The 21,672-nt window shown below is 40.1% G+C and overlaps 1 protein-coding gene across 1 annotated transcript in view; it reads left to right on the top strand.

Moving 5' to 3' along the window:
- Positions 1 to 21,672, top strand: part of LAMA3 (laminin subunit alpha 3) — a 198,997-nt gene that overhangs the window by 150,538 nt on the left and 26,787 nt on the right. The window contains exons 46-63 of the mRNA XM_050939774.1: positions 1,681 to 1,731; positions 2,090 to 2,241; positions 2,816 to 2,926; positions 3,030 to 3,141; positions 3,642 to 3,809; positions 5,721 to 5,917; positions 8,536 to 8,652; positions 8,928 to 9,082; positions 10,766 to 10,907; positions 11,394 to 11,493; positions 15,334 to 15,450; positions 15,532 to 15,711; positions 16,592 to 16,734; positions 17,930 to 18,106; positions 19,549 to 19,700; positions 19,812 to 19,962; positions 20,205 to 20,338; positions 20,861 to 21,008. Of these exons, the coding sequence (XP_050795731.1) occupies positions 1,681 to 1,731; positions 2,090 to 2,241; positions 2,816 to 2,926; positions 3,030 to 3,141; positions 3,642 to 3,809; positions 5,721 to 5,917; positions 8,536 to 8,652; positions 8,928 to 9,082; positions 10,766 to 10,907; positions 11,394 to 11,493; positions 15,334 to 15,450; positions 15,532 to 15,711; positions 16,592 to 16,734; positions 17,930 to 18,106; positions 19,549 to 19,700; positions 19,812 to 19,962; positions 20,205 to 20,338; positions 20,861 to 21,008 (2,507 nt within the window). The remainder of the gene's footprint in view (positions 1 to 1,680; positions 1,732 to 2,089; positions 2,242 to 2,815; positions 2,927 to 3,029; positions 3,142 to 3,641; positions 3,810 to 5,720; positions 5,918 to 8,535; positions 8,653 to 8,927; positions 9,083 to 10,765; positions 10,908 to 11,393; positions 11,494 to 15,333; positions 15,451 to 15,531; positions 15,712 to 16,591; positions 16,735 to 17,929; positions 18,107 to 19,548; positions 19,701 to 19,811; positions 19,963 to 20,204; positions 20,339 to 20,860; positions 21,009 to 21,672) is intronic.

The raw sequence follows: 21,672 nt of genomic DNA on the forward strand, positions 1-21,672 counted from the left end.
CCTGAAAGTATTCTGAAGTTCCAGGCTATGATCCTAGTCTGTTCCATGCTGCTATTATCAGCAGAAGGATCTCATAATAGTTTTGGTCAAACTTTAACATTGTAGTTTGACACATAGAAAGTTGTCATTGACTCTTGGCAGCAGGGAGCCCAGTCCTAAGTGCCTCCTTCAAGGTATAGGGTGCCCTCAATTCCCTTAGATTTCAACAGAAATTGATGGCATTAGCACCTCACAGTAAACCATTAGTGATCACCTTAAAGAACCTTTGTCTCATTTATTGCCTGTATTTTACTATGTAAACTTAGTTGCGCTCCATGTTTTTTTGTGGAGAAGAAAAAGGGAAATAATGAAGAGGCATCCTGGATACTTTTAAATCCCTTTAATTTCACATGAGGTCCAGCACTGGCATATTGAGGGCATAGGTACAAACTCTACCGTATCCCCATGCCAACCAGGAGAAAATACCTGAATTATTTTCATTGGGTAAAACTTCAAGATGTAAGTGACCAGCTGTGTTATAAAAGTACAGCTGCCTTGCAATTTTAGAGATTACTAAGCTTCATGTTAGGAAAACATTTAAGCATGCTGCTTTCCTGAAATAGGGTTTATAACCTGGTTCTACTCTTAAAAGTTAACAGGTAAAAATGATATCATCTTACACCACAGATCTTTTCCCTGTGTGTGTATATACATAGATATTTGTGTCATATTTTCTTATCACGTTTCACACCCATTAAGCATTGAAGAGCCAGTTTAGCTAAGAGATGGTGAATTGGATTCTCTTCCTACCTGTGAATCATCAACAAAATGGTTTTCTGGGTAACATCTGCAAGCATGCCTGTGCACACCCTTGACCCTCAAATCCTAGGTTGAGTTTGCAGATCTAATGATTAGATAAAATATATATATTTATTTTTGAAGTGTTAGCACATTTTTAATAGAAATTAGTGATGAAATGATAAACATGGCACCCTACAATGCCATTCTCACCGAGTTGCTTTTCAGCATAGATCCACAAAGGTCAGGTGAATTCTGTGGCTAAAAATCAGCATCAAGAGTGAATGATTTCTATTTTACTCTTTTCCCAGCATTGATAGCATACCAAGTTTAGAGGATCTTTATTCTGACAGTCTTAGTAAAGATTATTGAAAACTTCTCATTTTAAAGTATATGATATGTGCAGATTCACCTCTCTGTAGCACAGGAATTTGCAAATTGCTGGGGGAATCACCCCCAAGGTAGGGCAGAGTTGAAGAAGAGCAGCTTTAAATTCTCTAGAGTGCTTCATAGGAGCCCCACCAGAGGGAGCTGAATCAGAACATCTCTTACCTTTCTGGCCATGTCCCTTTTCTCAGCAGCACGGCCCACTTTGCCTGCAAGCCCCCTGGTGCAATTGAGACTGAAGGAGCCTTGTGCCACCACAACCCACACACACACTGGCAATCTTTCCATAACTGGGCACGCTGCACAATGCTCTACACCAGTTGAATGAATCTGGCTCTTCGGCTCCTATAACATGCAAATTATTTATCCTTGAAAAACAGATTTGCAGAGTCTGCCCTCACATTTTAATGGCCTGGGAGTGCAAAGTATAAAATTATTTTTTACAAAGACAAAAATTAATATAACAAAATCTTAATAACAATGTCTTAGTTACTGATTATATGTATCTGATTTCAGAATGCTTAAATCAAGACCCAAAAGATGTGGATCCCGATGAAGATTGCGATGGTAGGTAATAACATGGTGGACTGATGATTGTTTGAAAGAAGACAAACTAGAAAAGGCAACAATAATGGCAGTAACCATGAATCAGTTCAAACAAGAATCAGCTAAGCATTTAGAGATGGGGGAAAATGTTGCAGGGTGAAAATGCCAGACAAGAAGAGAGTCCGATGGGCATCCTTATTTCTGGATTTAGTCACTTTCAGTACTGTGACCTTTGCTGTTGCATTTGTCATGCATGTAGCGCCTGGTGACAGAGTATCATAGGGCTTCCATTCCATTCACTGTGACAACTGAAATGTTCTCTGCACAAAATAGCAATGATTCTTATTGTTTTCCTTTGCTTGTGGTATTTCCCTTTCAGCTTGTGATAGTTGTGTAATTACTTTGCTGAAAGATTTGAGCACAATGGGTGACGAGCTTCAGTTGATTAAGTCTCAGCTGCAAAACGTCAATGCAAGCACCCACACGCTGGGACAGATGAGGCATTTGGAAACACACACCAAGGAGTTAAAAGTAAGTGACCTTCAACAAAAAAAAAAAGCTTTAAGGAATAGATTTCAGCTGATGTGTAGACTAGCATCTGAACACTAGAATTTCATGTCAGTTTGTGTCAACATGAAGTGCAAGCAAACACAGACAAACTGCTAACTCCACAATACACTGCTACTTTTCTCTGGGGGTTACACTGTGGGAGGGCTGCTCTGAGGTCCAGGTAGGATCCTTAAAAAAATCAGTGGCCCCTCCTCCTCCTAGGCCATCCCGATTCACTTTGTGGGCTATGCCATCCAGACCCTTCTGCAGTCCTGCAACTTTCACGCAGTTTATATTCTGCACCGCTCACCCAGTGAATTGTCTTCAATTGAGATCCCCTCATTGCTGGTGGAATACATTGGATTCAACGGACCAGCTGGTGTAAATTGGTCACCTGTGAAATTAATGAAGCAATCTTGATCTTTATTCCAGATGGTGATCTGGCCCAATATATTTTAACTTTTTAGAAGAAATACAGTCCTTGTGCTCTAGTTCTATACTATCTCTAGGTGGTAGATTTGGTTCAGTTGTGTACACGTTTTTTCTTTATTTTCAGATCTTGTTGAACAGTTACCGTTCAGCTGTTCTGAATCAGGGCTCAAAAGCAGATGAGCTGGAGGCAGACTTGATCAATCTTAATCAGGATGTAAATGCGCTACAAGAAAAGGTGACATTAAAACAAAGTAAAAATAGTCGTCTCTTTTTATAACAAAATATTAATTTGTCTGCTCTGTGCTATCACTAATTGTCTGTTTTCCCCCTCTTGTTAGGTTGAAATGAATTACAGGAAAGCCGAGACATTATTTAATAATTTTAGTCAGACTAATCAAAAAGGAAAAGATTTAGTTTCAAAAATACAAATTGTCATCATCAATATTCAGGGTAAGGGTGATTTCTACTGTTATGTGATGTTTTATTTTACAAAATCTCATTGCCATACATACAATATTTTTAATTAACTTCTGAAATTGGAGAAGATTTCAGAATTCAACTTTATAAAATAAAAAGTTAGACACAATGGGCATACTTCAAACCTGGTGCAATTCAACTAGCTTCAGTGGCATTACTGTTGATAAATTTCAGTTTAATGCAATTAACCTAAAGTGTGTTTTGTCTCACTAAAAGTTCCTTAGTATGCTTTAATCTACTCTCATTTCAAAGTACAGCTGGGTATACACAGAAACTTAGTTCATGTCAGGCTAGGTGAGGGTAGATTTACACTCCAGCTTGCCACAGACAAAGTGTCTGTGTAGAGAAGCCCTCAGTAAACGAAGGCAAGATTGGACTTTATGTGCTTAAAAACAAGAGCTGTTCTGGAATTTGTCTCCCTTGTGTAAATCTAAGTATCTACTCTGTTTAAATGTGGTATTTCCTTTTTTTAGTGCTCATGGAACAGATAGCTGGCACCAATGGAGAAGGCAACAGATTGCCCCTGGGAGATGCTACCAAGGAACTAGCCGAAGCAGAACAGATGATGAGAGAGATGCAGAAACGCAACTTCGTACAACTGCAAATAGATGCAGAGAAGGAGAGAAGAGAAGCTCAACTCTGTAAGGGAGGTTCTTCTTGAGGTCTTAGCTCATTATTCTGCTTAGTTTAAAATGTTCAAATCTTATGTCTGAAACATAAGAGACTACAAATGATGACGCTCAGGGAGTGATATGGAATTTCAGCATCTGATTGCACCTTTGCAGTGTATTTCAGTCATCTGCTTTTGTTCAAGTGAACATAGTGATACTGAAGGAGGTTAAGAATGCTTAATGTAATCATCAAAGAAGTTAAACTGGGGAAAAATCGAAATAGTGTCCTGATGTGTGCTTTCTAATGCATTATTTGATCTCTAAATGAATCTAAATGAGAAAGTCCTATATTCATCTATCCACTAGCTAATTATAAAGCACAGAAACAGTGAAAACATAAATTATATACAATAATAAGGTGTGTGTAAATAGTCCATAAAAAAATCTACATTAAGAAACTATTAAAGCAGTATATTTGAGCACTCAGGGGTCAAGAAGTACAAAAGTTAAGGCTACACCCCAGTCTTGTGTCTTCTCTGTGTGCTTCCATGTTATGATATGGTCTATAATTTCTGAAATAGTGTAATCCAACGTAATATCATATGTATTTTTGGCAACTTTTTTATGTGTGCAGTAAAACCAAATTCAACCCCCATTGAAATCAATGGAAAGTCTCCCATAGCCTTCAGTGGATGCTGGATCAGGCTTTGAGTGAGGTAGGGCTCAGCAAGATTCCTTATGTCATTGACTGCGCAAACTGTGCATAAATGATTTCCATGGAATCTATTTGACTGGCGTACACAATGTCATGCATCTGAGCAGAGCATGCTGCACATACATATCTAAGGTTGTAGACAAAAATTGTGTAATAGAGGACGATATTTCCCTCTGCCATGGTAGGAAGTCTTTGGCCCAGGGCCGCCCAGAGGGGGAGGCAAGTGAGGCAATTAGCCCCGGGCCCCGCAGGGTCCCCCACGAGAATATAGCATTCTATAGTATTGCAACTGTTTTTTATGGAAGGGGCCCCCGAAATTGCTTTGCCCCAGGCCCCCTGAATCCTCTGGGCGACCCTGCTGTGGCCTAACCGATCCATTCTCTCCATGGCTGACGGCTCTATTTCTGAGTTGTGTGTGGCCCAGAAGATCCCATATATCATGCTGCTGGGTGAGAATACGTCCCGCCCTACCTCCTGCCATCTCTACTGGGACATAAGGGAAAACCCATTCTCCCTTGATTGCCCATTCATCAGGTTGCTCTAATTAACAGGTGGGAAGGCAGGGTCACACACTCCTCTGCTGGGAAGGAGATGCAATGGAGAAGAAAGGTAGAGGTGGCCTCCTTTGGAGGGGTTTTCTCTCCAGGATTGGAACCAAGTGGCTGCTGAGGTGCCCTGCTGAGCTCCTGGTTACATTGTATCATGGATACACTTTAGGGCGAGAATTTGGCCTGCTGCTTGAGTTAACCATGACAATGTTCTCTGAGTGCTACATAGGAGTCAGTCATATCTATCACTGGGGGTAGAGTAGATTGTAAAGCCCTAGTTTGTGGCACAACTTCAGCATTACTTAAATATAGATTTAGACTTTTTGCACTTTTGGATCTGGTGGCTTTACTCAGTTTCGCCCTGGCCTTGTTTAGTGATGAAGCTGGATTGGATTAATGTTGTTTCCTTTAAATTTAGTATTTCCAAAAGTTCACCTTCAGCCATATTTTGTTTAGAGCTGATTTGTCATGTTAAATTATCCATAGTATTCTGGATCCCAAAAGCAACACATTTATCACTGATGGGATGAGATGCCCATGACACACACTGAAACTACATTTGTTAAGGATGCTCAGCATCTCACAAGCCTGGGCTATTTAATCCTAAAGGCAGAACCCCACAGGGTAAAGTTAATTTTTTTCTGCTTCTGTGAATCTTTTTCAATTCTAATCTTGCAGTGCTGGAGCGTGTTAGGAATGAGCTACAAAAGCACCAGCAAGAAAATCATGAAGTTGTTAAAACTATAAGAGATTCATTAAACAAATATGAATCCAAACTCAATGACCTTCGTGAAGCTCTAAATGAAGCAACTGGCCAAACGAAGCAGGCTGAAAACTTAAACAAAGATAATGGAGTGCTCTTGGAAGACATTAAGGTAATAGAACTAAAAAAAATCTGGACTTATTAGATGGGAGGAAATATTTCTGTCTTACTTTTGGCCTTTTTGTAAAGCCAAATTCTATTCATTCTGAGCTTGATTCCCATTTGCACAAATGTCTCTTTCCACATCTCTGGCAGTGCAGAGAGGTCTCAACTGTCCTACTTAAAGCTGTTTCCACTTAACTCCCACTTAAAGGCCCCTTCATACAACCAAAGTGGTGTAGAGGGATTTAGTATAAATGAGAATCTGGATACTCTCTGCTCCGAGTATTTCTGTCTTCAGCTGTAATTATTCATTTTGTCTTCTGTGAGTGTAGTAAACTGAGCGCAGGACAAAGAGTCAGGTGCTCTAGGCTCAGTTCCTGACCCTGCCACTGTCTTGATGTATGGTTCTTAGCTTGTCTCTTAACTTTCTGAGTCTCCATTGCCCTGTAAAATGGGAATAATGATCCTTAGCCACTGTTGTTAACCTGCTTTGATATCTATGGATGAAAATTACTCAATAGTGCTAGTTATTAATTATTGATAAATAAGCGCTGCTTACCATTATGCCTCATCAGAAATGCTGCAGCACTGTTTGTGATGATGCCTAATGCAGCAAAACTTAAGTTAGACTTTTCACATATTTAATAAGTCCCCGAACTCTTGTAGGTGTTATAATGAATAAACAGAACTGGTCGGACATGGAATTAATGCAAGGAATGTAAGCATACTTGTCATAACCTTAGTCCCAGATTTGGACCTTAGCGTCCAAAATATGGGGGTTAGCATGAAAACCTCCAAGCTTAGTTACCAGCTTGGACCTGGTACCTGCTGCCACCACCCAAAAAATTAGAGTGTTTTGGGGCACTCTGGTCCCCCGAAAAACCTTCCCTGGGGACCCCAAGACCCAAATCCCTTGAGTCTCACAACCAAGGGAAATAATCCTTTTTCCCTTCCCCCCTCCAGGTGCTCCTGGAGAGATACACAGACACAAGCTCTGTGAATCCAAACAGAGTGACTCCCCCTCTCCGTTCCCAGTCCTGGAAACCAAAAGCACTTTCCTATTCCCCCAGAGGGAATGCAAAATCAGGCTAGCAAATCCAACACACAGATCTCCCCGATTTCTTCCTCCCACCAATTCCCTGGTGAGTACAGACTCAATTTCCCTGAAATTTCCCAGTAAAGAAAACTTCAACAGGTCTTAAAAGAAAGCTTTATATAAAAAAGAAAGGAAAAATACATACAAATGGTCTCTCTGTATTAAGGTGATAAAATACAGGGTCGATTGCTTAAAAGAATATTGAATAAACAGCCTTATTCAAAAAGAATACAAATCAAAGCACTCCAGCACTTATATTCATGCAAATACCAAAGAAAAGAAACCATAGAACTTACTATCTGATCTCTTTGTCCTTACACTTAGAAACAGAAGACTAGAAAGTAGAAACTACTTCTCCAAAGCTCAGAGAAAGCAGGCAGACAGACAAAAGACTCAGACACAAACTTCCCTCCACCCAGAGTTGAAAAAATCCGGTTTTCTGATTGGTCCTCTGGTCAGGTGCTTCAGGTGAAAGAGACATTAACCCTTAGCTATCTGTTTATGACAATACTATATTAGCCTGTATTCTCTTAAACAAATAGTGTTTCTGATTCAAAGTACAGTGCATTGTTTATAAAAGCTAAGTTTTCAGCTACTTTGTTAGCACTTCTTGGACAGTAGAATCACTACTGTCAACTGTACATTACAATTGTTCAGTATATTACATGTCAGTGTAGGGCATCACTTCTAAAAATACAGCTAAAAATATTTACAGACTATCTTAAACGATGGATGTATCTGCGCAGATCATTAATCCATTTCTGCCTTTGCCTCTGCCACCAGTTGAAATGTTTGTGTATTTGTGATAAGATTAAATTTGATATGATAGATAGAGGGACAGATGGGTTGATTGCAGACCATACTATTGGAATGACTTGCACACACTTGGATACAAATACCATGTGACTGTGATTATGATACGCATTGTCCTGCCACAACCCCAGGGCCATTGTACTTGCTGCTATAGGACTCTTTTCCCCAGTGATCCCTCCACTGAGCAGGAGATGCTGGAACCAAGCATTTTCATTCATTCTCCCCTGAGAGCTGTCCAGAGAGGGCAAGCTGGAAAGCCTTCCCTTTCCATCACTGGTAAGACCCAAAGAGAGAGTCCAACTCTGGAGATGGTTTCAGTCTTTCAGAAGGTTTGGGAGAGGGGGACTAGGTCACTATTGGGTTTCTTGTTTTTATATCCTCCAGGGTTGAGAGGAGAGAGGCCCAGGATGTCTATGCTTCAAGGCAGTGTGAGAAGTTGATTAGAGCTTCTCTAGCTGTATCTATACACTGATAGGCAAACAAAGCTCCAGTCGGCTCTTCGCTCGGCTTGACAAACTGGGCTGTGCTAATATAAATGTCCCCAAATACCTTTGAATATCAGTAAGTCTTTAGATCCCCAAAAGACACCTAGATAATACAGCAGTGAGAGCTTTGGAAATGCTGCTGCTAACTAGCTTGGCTAGGTGATCATTTGATTTTTCCCTCACCCCTAATTGCTGAACTGATCACATGCTTTCCAACCCTCTAATTTTCCTTAGAAACAAATTGAAGTGATGAATAAACAACAGAACAATGTCTTGGGTCATCTCAACTCTGCCCAATCTTCCTTGTCTCAGACTAACAGCATACTTGGATTACTGCAGAAGAGCAAAGAGGTATAGTTAATCAGAATGTGTGACATTTTAAATTAAAAAAATACTGAGTAAAAACTTACATCATTCTAATTGAAGTAAAAATATAATGGGATAGATTATAATGTGATTGATGAACTGCAGTCTGTGAAAAGGGGTTTTCTTTTTTCCCTTCTTCTACACAGCTGTGCAAGGAAATGGGGATTACTTCACTAGCAGGACTAAGGGCGAAGTGCTGCCTATCAGACACTTTGTAATATGTGCAAATAAAAATAAGATTTCTGTTTATAAAACCCCAGGAATATGAAAATCTAGCTGCTAAACTGGATGGAGCAAGGAAGGACTTGAATGAAAAACTGAAGAACCTTTCCTTATCAGCCAGCAAAGAGCCACTGGTGGTGAGGGCAGAGGAGCATGCCAAGTTTTTGCAAGACCTGGCAAGACAACTGGCTGAGTATGTTCTAATTTCTGTAAATGAATAGTTCAAGTACATGATGTACAATTTTGTAACGTACTGTGCATAATTTCACTTTCCTTTAAGGTGACATGTAAAGACAGAAAAAAATGGGTTTGTCCCTCCTTTTGCTGCTTTGTGGTGTGTAAAGTTTTCTTTTTTTTCTGCTTGCTTTTTGTCTTAGGCATTTAAGTCTTAAGTCTTAGTCTGTTTTTCCTGAAAGACTCTTTCAGGGAACTTAAGTTTGGCACAATTCAGGCGTGATTGTGATTGGATCTTGGGCTATCACCACAATACAAATAAATAATAATGGAATGATCATGAGCATCAAGGGAGTCAAATGTCTATCAGGGATGGTCTAGACAGTATTTGGTCCTGCCATGAGGGCAGGGGACTGGACTCGATGACCTCTCGAGGTCCCTTCCAGTCCTAGAGTCTATGAATCTATGAATCTATAAACCTGAATATTGAGAAAGGAAGGAAATTTTAGCCATTTTTAGGCAAACTTTTTCAAATACCTTTTTTCCTTTTGCTTCATTTTATTGATATCGATTTAACTCCAATGCCTGACATACTATTGGGAGAAAAGTTATTTCTTTGTGGAAGAATCTTCACCTCTGTCCCTTTATTTGCTCACAGTAAAAGTTCATACTAATTTTCTGGTGCTCCAACACATCCTCCAGGAAAGTCAGGGCAAAACACTTGATATACTTGATATTTCTAAGGTAAAGTATAGATAGGAAAGGGAGAGATCCTTTAGATAGATAAAGTTTTTGAGACCTTCTGTATATATATTAAAGAAGCAGAAAAGGGCAGAATTCTATTTTGTTTCTTTGCAAATAACTTCCACCTAGCCCTAATGCTAACAAGAAAACTCTCAAAAGATAAAGTAACCTCCATAACATGCCATCTGGATGGAAATGACTTTGCTTAAAAATTAATTGTGAGATTGTGGCTAGTTAGAATCATAGAACACAGAATCATAGAGTCATAGGGTTAGAAGGGACTGCAAGGATCATCTTGTCTAACTCCCTGCCAAGATGCTGGATTTGTTATGTCTGGCGATCCAGATTCTTTTTTTGAAAACTTCCAGTTGTCCATGCAGCTTGTTCAGTTAGCAAAACAGTATTGTCGTAAATATCAGCCAGGCAGTCTTGGATACCTGGCACTGCACAGGTGAATTGAGCACACAGGTTTTTGTCTCTTATGTTTCCCTGATTCCAGGGCTGCTTGACTGCTTCCCAGTGCAAGATAGAGCAGCCCTGAAGTGACTGTCTTATGCGAGGCTGTCCGTGGCCCCCCAAGGGCTGTTCCGGCGGCGGAGGATTAACTGGAGGTTGCAGCTTTCTAACCGGTGCCCTTACACGGGGGCTGTGATGGGGTGGCACAGAGCTGGCCGTGTTGAACTGTCCCATTGGAATTACCAGAAAGCCTTTTCGCTTAAATGCTGCTTTGCAGCACCAGACTAGTGTAAAGCAGCGTTACTGGACACCAGAACTGGCACTTTATGTGAAAATACTATTTGCTGTTGTTACAACCACCGTTTTTGTTGTAAAATATTTGCATTTTCTTCATCAGCATTAAGTAGCAAATATTTAAATTAAATGCTGTTTAAAATAAGTCATTCTTTTTTTAGCCTGCAGTTTTTGCCCATGGTTGTATTTTTCACCCTATTTTCCACAGAATTAAGAGAAACGCCAGCAATGATGAGTTGGTGAACTGTGCCATGGAAGCTGCTACTGCCTATGAAAATATTATTAATGCCGTCAACGCAGCTGAGGACGCAGCCAACAAAGCTGTAAATGCAGCTGATTCAGCTTTACTGGTAAGAGCATTATTTTGTCAAACGATGGTAATTTTGTTACAAACAGGTGATCTTTATAATTAGCTGGGCACTGAAGTTAAACCCATGCATAGAAGAGGTATATTTGCATGTAGAAATTATCCTTTTGCATGCACAATTACTGTTCCGCATATTCAGATATTGGTTTGCATGTGCATTATGGGTCACAATTTGGGTGCTACCAATGTCTGAATATTGGTCCATAGACTGTTAACAAGAAGATGACAGAAGACACAGTTTTCCGCTAAGAACAAACATTGCTTTTAAGGACAAAGGGCTGTGTTATACTCAGGGCTTCACCAGTAGCACTAACTGTGAAGGTAGGGGGTGTCTTCTTTTTGTTGGAAACATTTATTCCTTTTATTTTTTTAACTAGATTAGATTATTAATTTTTATTCCTTCTGATTTGTTTTTCTGCTTTGAGTTCAATTATAAAACTAGTCTTACAGTACCATGCTTTATCACCAGACTGTGGAGAGGGAAGACCTATCAGGAAAAGCCAAGAGACTGAACACTGAAAGCAGCAATCTATTAAATCAAGCACAAATGTCACAAAAGACATTACAAGGTACTGTAAAAAGCAAGATGATAACAGGAATTTTGGTACAGTATGAGAAATTCTCATTTAAAAGTCACTGTTTATGGTTCTGATTTAGCAAAGCACTGTAACACACACTTAACTGTAAGCAGGAGAGGGTAGCTCCATTCTCACCTTTTATAATGGAACATGATACTATGGTTTAGAAGTTCCTTCTGCAAGAGGGTGAGGAGTGGATTCTTCAACTCAGTTATGGTCTGCACTGTGGGATGCCAAATTCTGCCATTGCCCCCTCCTCTACAATTCTCTTCTACAGCAAGATTCTGTAGATAGTGATCCTGACCTCCTTTGTAAAGTGCTTTGGAATCTCATGATCAGCACTCTACAAGAACTAGGTATTAGTGTATTTTAAAGACAGGCTTTAGTCTCTGCAGCAGATGTGATTGTCAAAGAGAGAGAAGCATGCAAATTGCAAAGACTATCTAGTGTATTGCTTAGTGTAGTCTGAATGTCTCAGAAAGGTTCAGCATCATCTCCAAGAACAGAATCCTAATACAGTAGGAACATTTTGATCTGGTTAAAACACCTACATTTAAAGTATTCAAACAGGAAAAAAAGGCAAGATTTGGGACTAGTCACTCAAAAGGGCTATACATAATAGATGTAATCCACTGACCAGTGCCACTGATCTATAAGCATGCACCTACTTGTATTATTATGGGTGTGTGCAGAAGTTTGGGTTTTTTTAATCCTTTAGATTGGGACGTAAAGTATGAGTTAAATTCACCTGGCACTTTCACTGGAAAAGCCACTGCAGAGGGGCTCCAGGAGGCCTGTGCACCCCTAAATGTGGGCAGCATTAACTAAGGAAGGGTGTGGTCTGGGAGGCGAGGGAATGCACTGATTAATTCCCTCACCAGCCGGTGTCAGTGGGGTTCTTATGGAAGCAGAAGCTACTCTGCCCTTGGGAGAGGCAGTGGGAGGATGTCTCCATTTCTTGCCATTATAATGTAACATCTGATTCTGCAGTAACGCATCTCAGCAACTTTAACTGGAACGGGATCCATGTATTTTACTTGCTTTTTGACCCTTTGTTTTATCAAGTATCCTACGTTTCACACACATGCCTGTGGGATTATGCCGTGCACTTCTGTTTGCCAATTCCCTGAATAGTTTAAATTGCACAATATTCACAGGTCTGTTAATAAAAAGTAAAGGTAGGCTTTCTGCGCTGTTATTTTGATCCATAAATATATTCTGTGCTAGCAGTAACCTGGGAAACATTCATAATAGTGCATGCTTAGTAGAGTATTTACCCTTTCTGGAGTTCAGCCAGTAGAGCAGGGGTGAGCAAACTTTTTGGCCTGAGGACAACATCGGGTTTCTGAAATTGTATGGAGGGCCGGTTAGGGGAGGCTATGCCTCCCTAAACTGCTAGGAGAGGCCCGGCATCTGCCCCCTAGCTGACCCTCCCTGCTTCTCAACCCCTGACAGCCTCCCCAGGACCACTGCCCCATTTCAACCCCCCTGTTCCCCGCCCTCTGACCACCCCAACCCCTATTCACATCCCAGCCCCTGACCACCACCCCGAACTCCCCTGCCCTCTATCCAACCCTCCCTGCTCCCAGCCCCCTTACTGTGCTGCCTAGAGCACCGGTGGCTGGCAGCACTACAGCCGTGCCACCCAGAGCACTTGGACAGGCAGCCGCACCGCCTGGCTAGAGCCAGCCATGACACTGCGCAGCATAGAGCACTGAGTCAGGCCACGGCTCTGCAAGAGCCCCACTGCCCAGAGCATTATGCTGGCGGTGCTGTGAGCTGAGGCTGTGGGGGAGGGGGAACAGCAGGGGAGGGGCGAGGGGCAAGCCTCCCGGGTCAGGAGCTCAGGGGCTGGGCAGGAGGGTCCTGCGGGCCAAATGTGGCCTGCGGGCCATAGTTTCCCCACCTCTGCAGATGGTGACATGGTCACACACACTTGAGCAGTTCTGATGTTCCATCCTATAGAGATCAGTGGTCCACACACACACGTTCACACATACTTTCATTGCAGGTGGCCCAGCAGATACACAGGCATGCAATCTTTCAGTATATAGATCATAGTATAATATTTCATCCTATTTTCCATTCCCTTCTTTCATGGCTTCTTCTCTTCTTTGATTCCCATCCATCATCTCAACAGCTTCAAAGGGGCCGGATGAAGTCCTTCCACCACTTTCTATCTTGTACCAGCTTCAGAGCTTTGTTCATCTTTAAACCTTTTTGGTCTATGTCATTCTTCACCACATCTATCCAATGTATCTTGCCCTTGCCATTTTCTTATCTCTTCATTTTTTTATTTTCGGCAGTCTTGAAATGCTGTATTTCCCTCAGCAAGTTCATTTCTGCAGTCAAATCTTGCATTCATTGGCTTTCCTCATACTCTCACACTCCAATCTGTACAGCAGTATCGACACAACAGTTGTCCCATATGTGCTGGGTTTTGTTTTTATCAGACTGTCTTTACCCTTCCAGATCTTGCAGTTTTCTGAATGCAGTAGTGGTTCTTTTTTTTATGTCGTCTTCACAATTCCCATTCTTCATTACTAGTCTTCCAAGGTATGCAGTTTTTTCGCCTTGTTCTAATACTTTGTCTCTTGAGTTATTCTCTGCAAAATCCTCCTTGGTCAATGCTGTGAGGTTAATATCATGTGAAAATCTAAAATTATGCACTGTCCTTCCCCATAATGTGACTCCTCCTGTTGCATCTCTCAGAGCTACAGCTTTCAGTACCACGTAGAACAAAACTGGATATTGCATGCATCCTTGTCTCATTCCTGTTGTAGTCCTGAATCATTCCATCTGTTTCTTGTCTGCTCTCACTGCACTCATCAACTTGCTGTAGATGCTTTCCATCAGCTTGACGAATATCTTAGGGATGCCATAGTCTCATAACTTGCCTCAATCCTTTCTGCCAAATGCTATCCTGTTTGAAATCTATGAAGTTGTTGTAACAGGTTCAGTTGTGTTCTATGTACTTCTCTGTATCTGTGTTATCACAAATAGCTGATATATTGTACTTCATCCTGTTCTAAATCTGCAAGTGCCACTTCCACATACCTCTTCATTCTCCTCTGCAACGTCTCGATACATGCTTTTCCTGGCACACTCAATAGCTGATTCTTCTGAGTTCTTGCATTCACTCATTTCCTTTTTTATAGATCAGTACTATTATCACTTCCTCCCCGTTTGCTAGGCACTTGGTCTTATCAGATGTTTCTACAAGATTTATAGACAAGCCAGAAGTGCCCTTCATTAGCAGTTATCTTTGCTAGCTACCATCACTACATTTACCATGGTGGCTGAAGGTCCTGGGACATGGCATTGCTGTGCACATTCAGCTACTTGGAGCCTCTAATGAGAGTTGAGTGAGTTGCCAGGAGCAACTAGAAGCAAACCACCCCTTGTGAGTGTGGCTGTCTACTAAGCAAGGATACTACCTTTTGACCTCACCCCATAAAACCCATTCCCACAATGTGGCAGTATTATTGCTAGTCATAATCATCTTGGGACACTGTATTTTTATTTGAGCCTCATATATATAATAGATAATCATAATGTATTGGATATGCACAATAATGTATCCCCCAAATCTGTGCCCTTCTCTTAAGCTGCCTTAATCGCTCATTTTTTCCTACTCGAAGGGGCAGATTGGGTATCTTCACCCCTGGTTACTATCTATATTACTACCTACGTTTTTTAACAGGGATGGGAAAGGTATGTGCCCAATGCTCATGTGACAGTGCAGAGTGCTGCTGCCGCCATTCCACCAGATGGCCGAGGCACCTTTGTATAACACCTACCAGGCTGATTCATAGTACCCTGTTTTTGCAGATATTAATCCAACTCTTGAAGATATAAAGCAGAGGCTGGGTATTGTGGAAGGGAAGAGGAACAGGGTGCGGACGGACCTTGATTCTTTTCAAAATGATCTCAATGGGATAAACAGAGGTCAGTCATTTACTTAGCACATCTACTTTGTGTTATTCTGCCATTGTTCAAAGTATTTACCTAGACTTCTGTGTGTTTTAGATGACATAGACAGCGTCATTACCAGTGCAAAGAACATGGTCAAAAATGCTAATGATATCACTGCTAACGTACTGGATGAACTGAACCCCATTAAAGCCGACGTGGAAAAAATAAAGGGCACCTACAGAAGCAATCAGAGTGCTGACTTGAATAAGGCTTTGACGGAAGCAAACAATTCAGGTGGGTGCTGTGCTTGCTGTTTGCTAGTGTGTGCTGTTTAACGCCTCTCAAATTTCTGTCGGAGTAACCAGGTAGACATAGTGATGATAATGATGATTATTTGTTTCTGGTGGTACCCACTGAGTGCAAGCTGCTGTACAAACATAAGAAGCATAGTCATTGCCCCAAGGAACTTATATGCTGAATTTGTTTTTAGCTCTGTAGAATTTGAGTCTGATGGAATAAAATAAAATAGAGTCTGTGAAATTAACCCCATGTTATTGATGTAATAATAATAAGAGAACGGTGGCTTTGAATGGAGGTGATTTTTTAAAACAATAGTGGTATGAGAACGGGGATAATTAAACCATAACAATGAAAAACATTGTGAGTTTCTGGATGGTGTATTTTATGTATGCCCAACTGCATTGTTTGAAACATAATAGACCAGATGTTCTGCTTATTTACAAGTGTTTTACTCCAGTGTAACTGCTGGCATCAATGGAGCTACTCCTGATTTACATGAGTGTATGTGAAAAGAGAATTACAATAGCCAACTGTATGTATAGCAAATTTGGCCAACCCCTAGTATCCAAAAATCATGAGATTTTAAAAAAAATAATAAATTTGGAGTTCTTTTTATTTGGCTTTTAAGCCTTTAGGCACTTGTGTCGCATTTTCAGGCTTTTCTCCACAACCATGAGGGTTAAAAACTTAGGTTTTTTTAAAAAATGAAAGCTGAGATTCTCATGTAATCTGTTTTTTCCAGGAGCAGGGATTTTAAGGAAACACCAAGTATTGTGAGACTTATGATAAGACTATCAGAGTTGGCATTTTTGGCAAGTGTATCTCTCCTCCTTTCCAGTCCTCCAATAATTTTTTTCTCTCATCACAATAACAGTAAAGAAATTAACAAGCAAGCTCCCGGACCTGTTTAACAAGATTGAGAGCATCAACCAACAGCTGATGCCAATAGGCAACATATCTGAGAATGTAAACCGCATAAGAGAGCTCATTCAGCAGGCCAGAGATGCTGCAAACAAGGTCTGTCACAAAAATGTCCGTGATTGCTTGACATTAGGGATTTTTGTACACAAAGATGCTTTCAATCCCCTCTGAAAAATATTTTGTTATAATATGTGTGAAGGATACTACATAAAAATCAAACCACTAGTTTTAGTGAGCACTTTAGATACTGTGGTGGTGGGCACCAGAATAAAATAGATACAACAGTATAGTATACCTTTCCTTCTGTCCCACTCCACGATCCCTCCCCTAACCAAGATCGTCCCTACAATTCCCATTTTGGTATTCCCTCTCCTTTCAAAGGCTCCTTTTTGTGGTGACCATCTCTCCAGCGGAGGAGGGCTGGATGCTGCTCTTCGAAGCCAGTCACTACTGATCAGAACAGAGGTTCTCAAACTGGTCTGTGATTCACTGGCAATCCACAGAGAGCTGGCAGATCACGTAGTGCTGCTGATGTTTGTTTCTAACTGCTATATTGCACTAAAAGGCAGCAAAATATACATTACTATCATAGTATAATTTTTCCGTTGATTGCCACGGGATGAAGTGATCAAAAGTAACAGGGCAAGTGTCCATGAGACACTCTCCATTAAGATGTGGTCCACACTGAAAGATTTTGCTCAGGTCTAGGCCTAGAGAGAACTTCGCAAGAATACTGGTATTGTATATCTTTATTAGCTACATGTTACAGTACCTGACAGGCAGTGAAGCTAAGGGACTGAGCAAAGGGCCTGAGTTCTGGGGCTTGAGCAAAGCATTGAGGTCAAAATTTCAACTCAAATGTCTAAAGTGAGGCATTTGTATCCATGTGTAGGCATCTGAATAAGAGGCCTGGTTTTCAGAGGTGTTGAGCACCGACAGCTCCATTTGACCTGGACTCTTTGTCGCCTCGGCGGCAAAATGGGAATAATAATTAAAATACAAAGGTGTTGTGGGGACTGAATAGTTAATGTCTGAAGATATAAAGTGCTGCGTAAGTACTAAGTATTAGTAATAGCAGAGTAGTACCTACACTTGTGTATAATTGTGTTGGCTTAGAGTCAGATCTTGCAGTGTTGTGACAATCCATGTCTAAGTGGGTACATTATGGCCACCTAGGCTGTTAGTCATAGGTCACTTAGCACAGACACAAACCAGTGTTGTTAGGGAGGTGATGCCTTTTTTAATTTAAAGGTAGAAATGTTTAACCTATTGTATTTGTTTTTCTTGGTAGGTTGCTATTCCCATGAGGTTCAATGGTCGTTCTGGGGTAGAGGTTCGACCTCCAAGTGATCTTGAGGATTTGAGAGGCTATACTTCCCTTTCTTTTTTTCTTCAAAGACCTCTGCCAAGAAAAGAGAGCTTGCAACAGACTTCAAATATGTTTGTAATGTACCTGGGCAATAAGGATGTAGGTATTTCTTTTGATTTACTCCAGTACTTTGAACAGAAAATGCATTTTGGAGCATGAAGGGATGTCAATGCAGATAACTTCCATTAGCTTAATTTTTTTATGTGTCAGAATACATTTATCGGGAAGAAATATAGCCCTTTCCTCCACTGGACACATAACTGTTTGGGCAAATATGTGTTTCCCCTATCCTGCTGTTCTTCCTTAAAAGTTATTTCCCTATAATGGAAGCCACCAGTTAATCTTGACAGTGACCCTAACTTGCAACCATGGACTTCATTGTAAAAATGTTTGCTTCTGGCTTCCTATGTGTTTGTATTGCCCCTAGCACTATGGGACCCTGATCCTGTTTCAGGCCTCTGAGTGTTACTGCAGTATAACTAATAACAAACCTTTTCTTAATTAGGTTTATAAATGGTTCTCTTCTTTAAAATTTAGTCCCTTACCTCTTTATTTTCCCTCTCCTGCATATGCAAAACAATACATTCTTGCTCATGCACTCCCATTTGCACAAATACCTAGCACAATTTTCCTATGTATGTAGGTACCACCTGTCAGTTTGTATGCTCAGTTACCCATCTGTACGTGCATTCACTATAAATGTGGATATGCAGTTTAAGTGCACTTATTCCGCACTGGATTTTATCTTCCTGATTAAATCTCAGGAAAAACTTCCTAACTATAAAAATAGTAGAACAATGGAACAGACTGCCTACAGAGGTCATGGAAGGTCCTTCACTGGAGGCTTTCAAAAGGAGGCTTGATAGCCATCAGTTTTGGATGATTTAGACACAACAAATTCTGCATCTTGGCAGGGAGGTAGACTAGACGACCCTTGCGGTCCCTTCTAACCCTATGGTTCTATGATTCTAGTCTTTCAGAACGTTTGGCCTATGATGGCTTTGATTGAGGTTTATTGAAATACTCTGTATGGGAGAAATAAAATGGTAATTGTATGGAAGATTGTTGCTTCCAGGGATCTCAATAGGAGCAATTGGACTTAATATTGTTTCTTCCATTTTACTTACCTCACAGAGGCATTGTGAGACTAAAGTAATTAGTATGTGTATAGTGTTTTGATAACCTCAGTTGGAAGGCACTACAAAAGTAGAAAGTATTTTTATTGGTAAGTAATATTTTTGTTATAGTAATAAAAGAAAGAGTTGTGTTTGGACCCCATTCAATCCAAGTGCATACAACTCATAAAATGATTTGAAATTATTATTATTATTATTATTATAGAAACAGAGCAGCCAATGAAGCTACAAAACATCCATCCCAATAGTAAACTGAAAAAAGTTTCTAAATGGAATGATTGCTACAGTAGGAGGATAGCTTTCCAGCTTTCAAAGCATTGTAGTGTCCCTGAAGTAATCCTACTATATTTTACCAGCTCTAGCATCAATCATTCATTGATAGTTGATTTGCTCTTCTATTTTTAGGCCTCCAAGGACTACATTGGTATGGCTGTGAGAAATGGTCGTCTAATTTGTGTTTATAACCTGGGAGGCAATGAAGCCGAAATAGAAGTGGACCCATCAGTGACTGAGAGTAACACTGAGGAAGCTACTTTGGATCGCGTGAAGTTTGAAAGGTACAAGACTCTTAAAATACAACCCACTCTCTCCCTTTTTTCTGTATCATATTTAGATGTTACTTTATTAATAAAATGTGCTATTCCTTTACTTTTTCCCTTTGCTTTTAGGATTTACCAGTATGCAAAGCTGAGTTACGTTAAAGCAGCCACCTCAGACAAAGAGACTTTTGACAGTAGCAGTGGGAGCAGTCACACACTCCTAAATCTGGATCCCAACAGTGTTGTCTTTTATGTGGGAGGATACCCACTAGATTTTCAGGTAAATAGAAGTATAATTCTGGCCTACAAAGGTGTTTAATTATCATAACTAGGGAATTTTTAACCATTGAGTATTCTATAGCTAACACTTTTGATTATTTATACCTGTAGCTTAAACAATATCATTTATTTGCAATACATTTTAATAGTTAACAGCATTATTATTTTCATGTCTGTGTAAACATTATTAAATTGATGTTGATGTTTTGCTTGGGGTATTTTTATGGCTTTATTTTTTTGCAGCCTCCCAATGCACTAGACTACGATCATTACCAAGGCTGCATTGAATTAGACAACCTAAATGAGAATGTTATTAGCCTGTACAACTTCAAGAGGACATTTAATCTCAATACCACTGAAGTGGAACCATGCAGTAGGTAAGAAATAAATACAGCAAGTGTCTTACATTAAGAAATTGAAAAAACTTTATCACTGATAAATTAAGATTAACTGTATTTCCTGTTCATGTGACCACTTTAACATCAGGGAAGATTACCACTTAATAAAGCATTCCCACCCACAGTAACTTCCGTTCACGTGCCCTGCCACCCAAATATTCTAATAACTAGACACACACTCGAATGCCTCAGCTCCACAGCATCCAATATTTGGCTTCTTTATAGCCTAGAATTACGTTAAAAAGAAACATCTGGTCACTAAAACATTTTAAATAAGGTTTCTTCTTCTCTAGAAACCATATCTTAATCTCACTGAGATTAATGAGAAATTGACTTCAGTGGGGTCAGGATTTGGCATTACTAGAATCTAGTCACCCCTGTTACTAAATATTTTGTTTTAGGCTTTTTAAAAAATCACATTTATTGTGGTTCTTGTTATGTCCATGTGGTAGCAGTTATTTACTCCCATATATTCTGTTTTGTGATGTTTCATTGCTACAGATATAAAGCAGAGTCTGATCAAAACTATTTTGAAGGCACAGGCTATGCACTTGTCACAGCTAGAGAAGCAAATTTTCTTCATTTGTACTACGAGCAGGAAATTCAAACTACTGCAGATGAAGGCTTGGTGTTTTTTGCAGAAAACCAGGTAACTAATGGAGTGATTCTTTTGAGTACTATGTATACTTCTTATAATAATTTGAAAACTGAAATTAATCGAGAAAGTGCTCAGAATAATAGCTCTGAATACTACCATAGCCAGCTGTGAAATGGATTAATAAATTCTGTCCTATGTTTTATTGCTATTGAATATTAATTGTAACACATTTTAGAAACAGATATTTAAAGAACAGATGCTGATTATAGCACTGAACAGAGATTGTGAGGTACTGTATGGTGAAGAATTGCCCCATTACTCACTCGAATGATGGCATCTCCAGCTTAGAAGAAACAGGCTCAGAGGGAGGATTGTTGGTGGCAATGTTGTGATGAGCTGACAAGTTTTAAAGAAGGCCATTCTTGAGGCAATCAAAGCTTTGTCTTGCTTTCAAGAGGAAATTACTATCGTAATGTGCATCCCTGAAATGCCCCATACAAATAGAAGGTGAAGAATAATTTGTAAGGATCAAATCATCTCACTTCACCCAGAGCCACTGAGGTAGTGAGAGGTAGTTTGGAAATGGAGGATGGAATAATAGTATTAGTGGAAATGCAATAGATGGGCTGCAGTTTTAGCTGCTTTGAACCTGTATATGGCTCTGAAAGAGACCCCCCAAAAGACTAAGGAAAATATATTGTTGTTATGCATCATG

Source organism: Gopherus flavomarginatus, chromosome 2 (assembly GCF_025201925.1).
Source record: "Gopherus flavomarginatus isolate rGopFla2 chromosome 2, rGopFla2.mat.asm, whole genome shotgun sequence".
Classification (NCBI taxonomy): domain Eukaryota; kingdom Metazoa; phylum Chordata; order Testudines; family Testudinidae; genus Gopherus; species Gopherus flavomarginatus.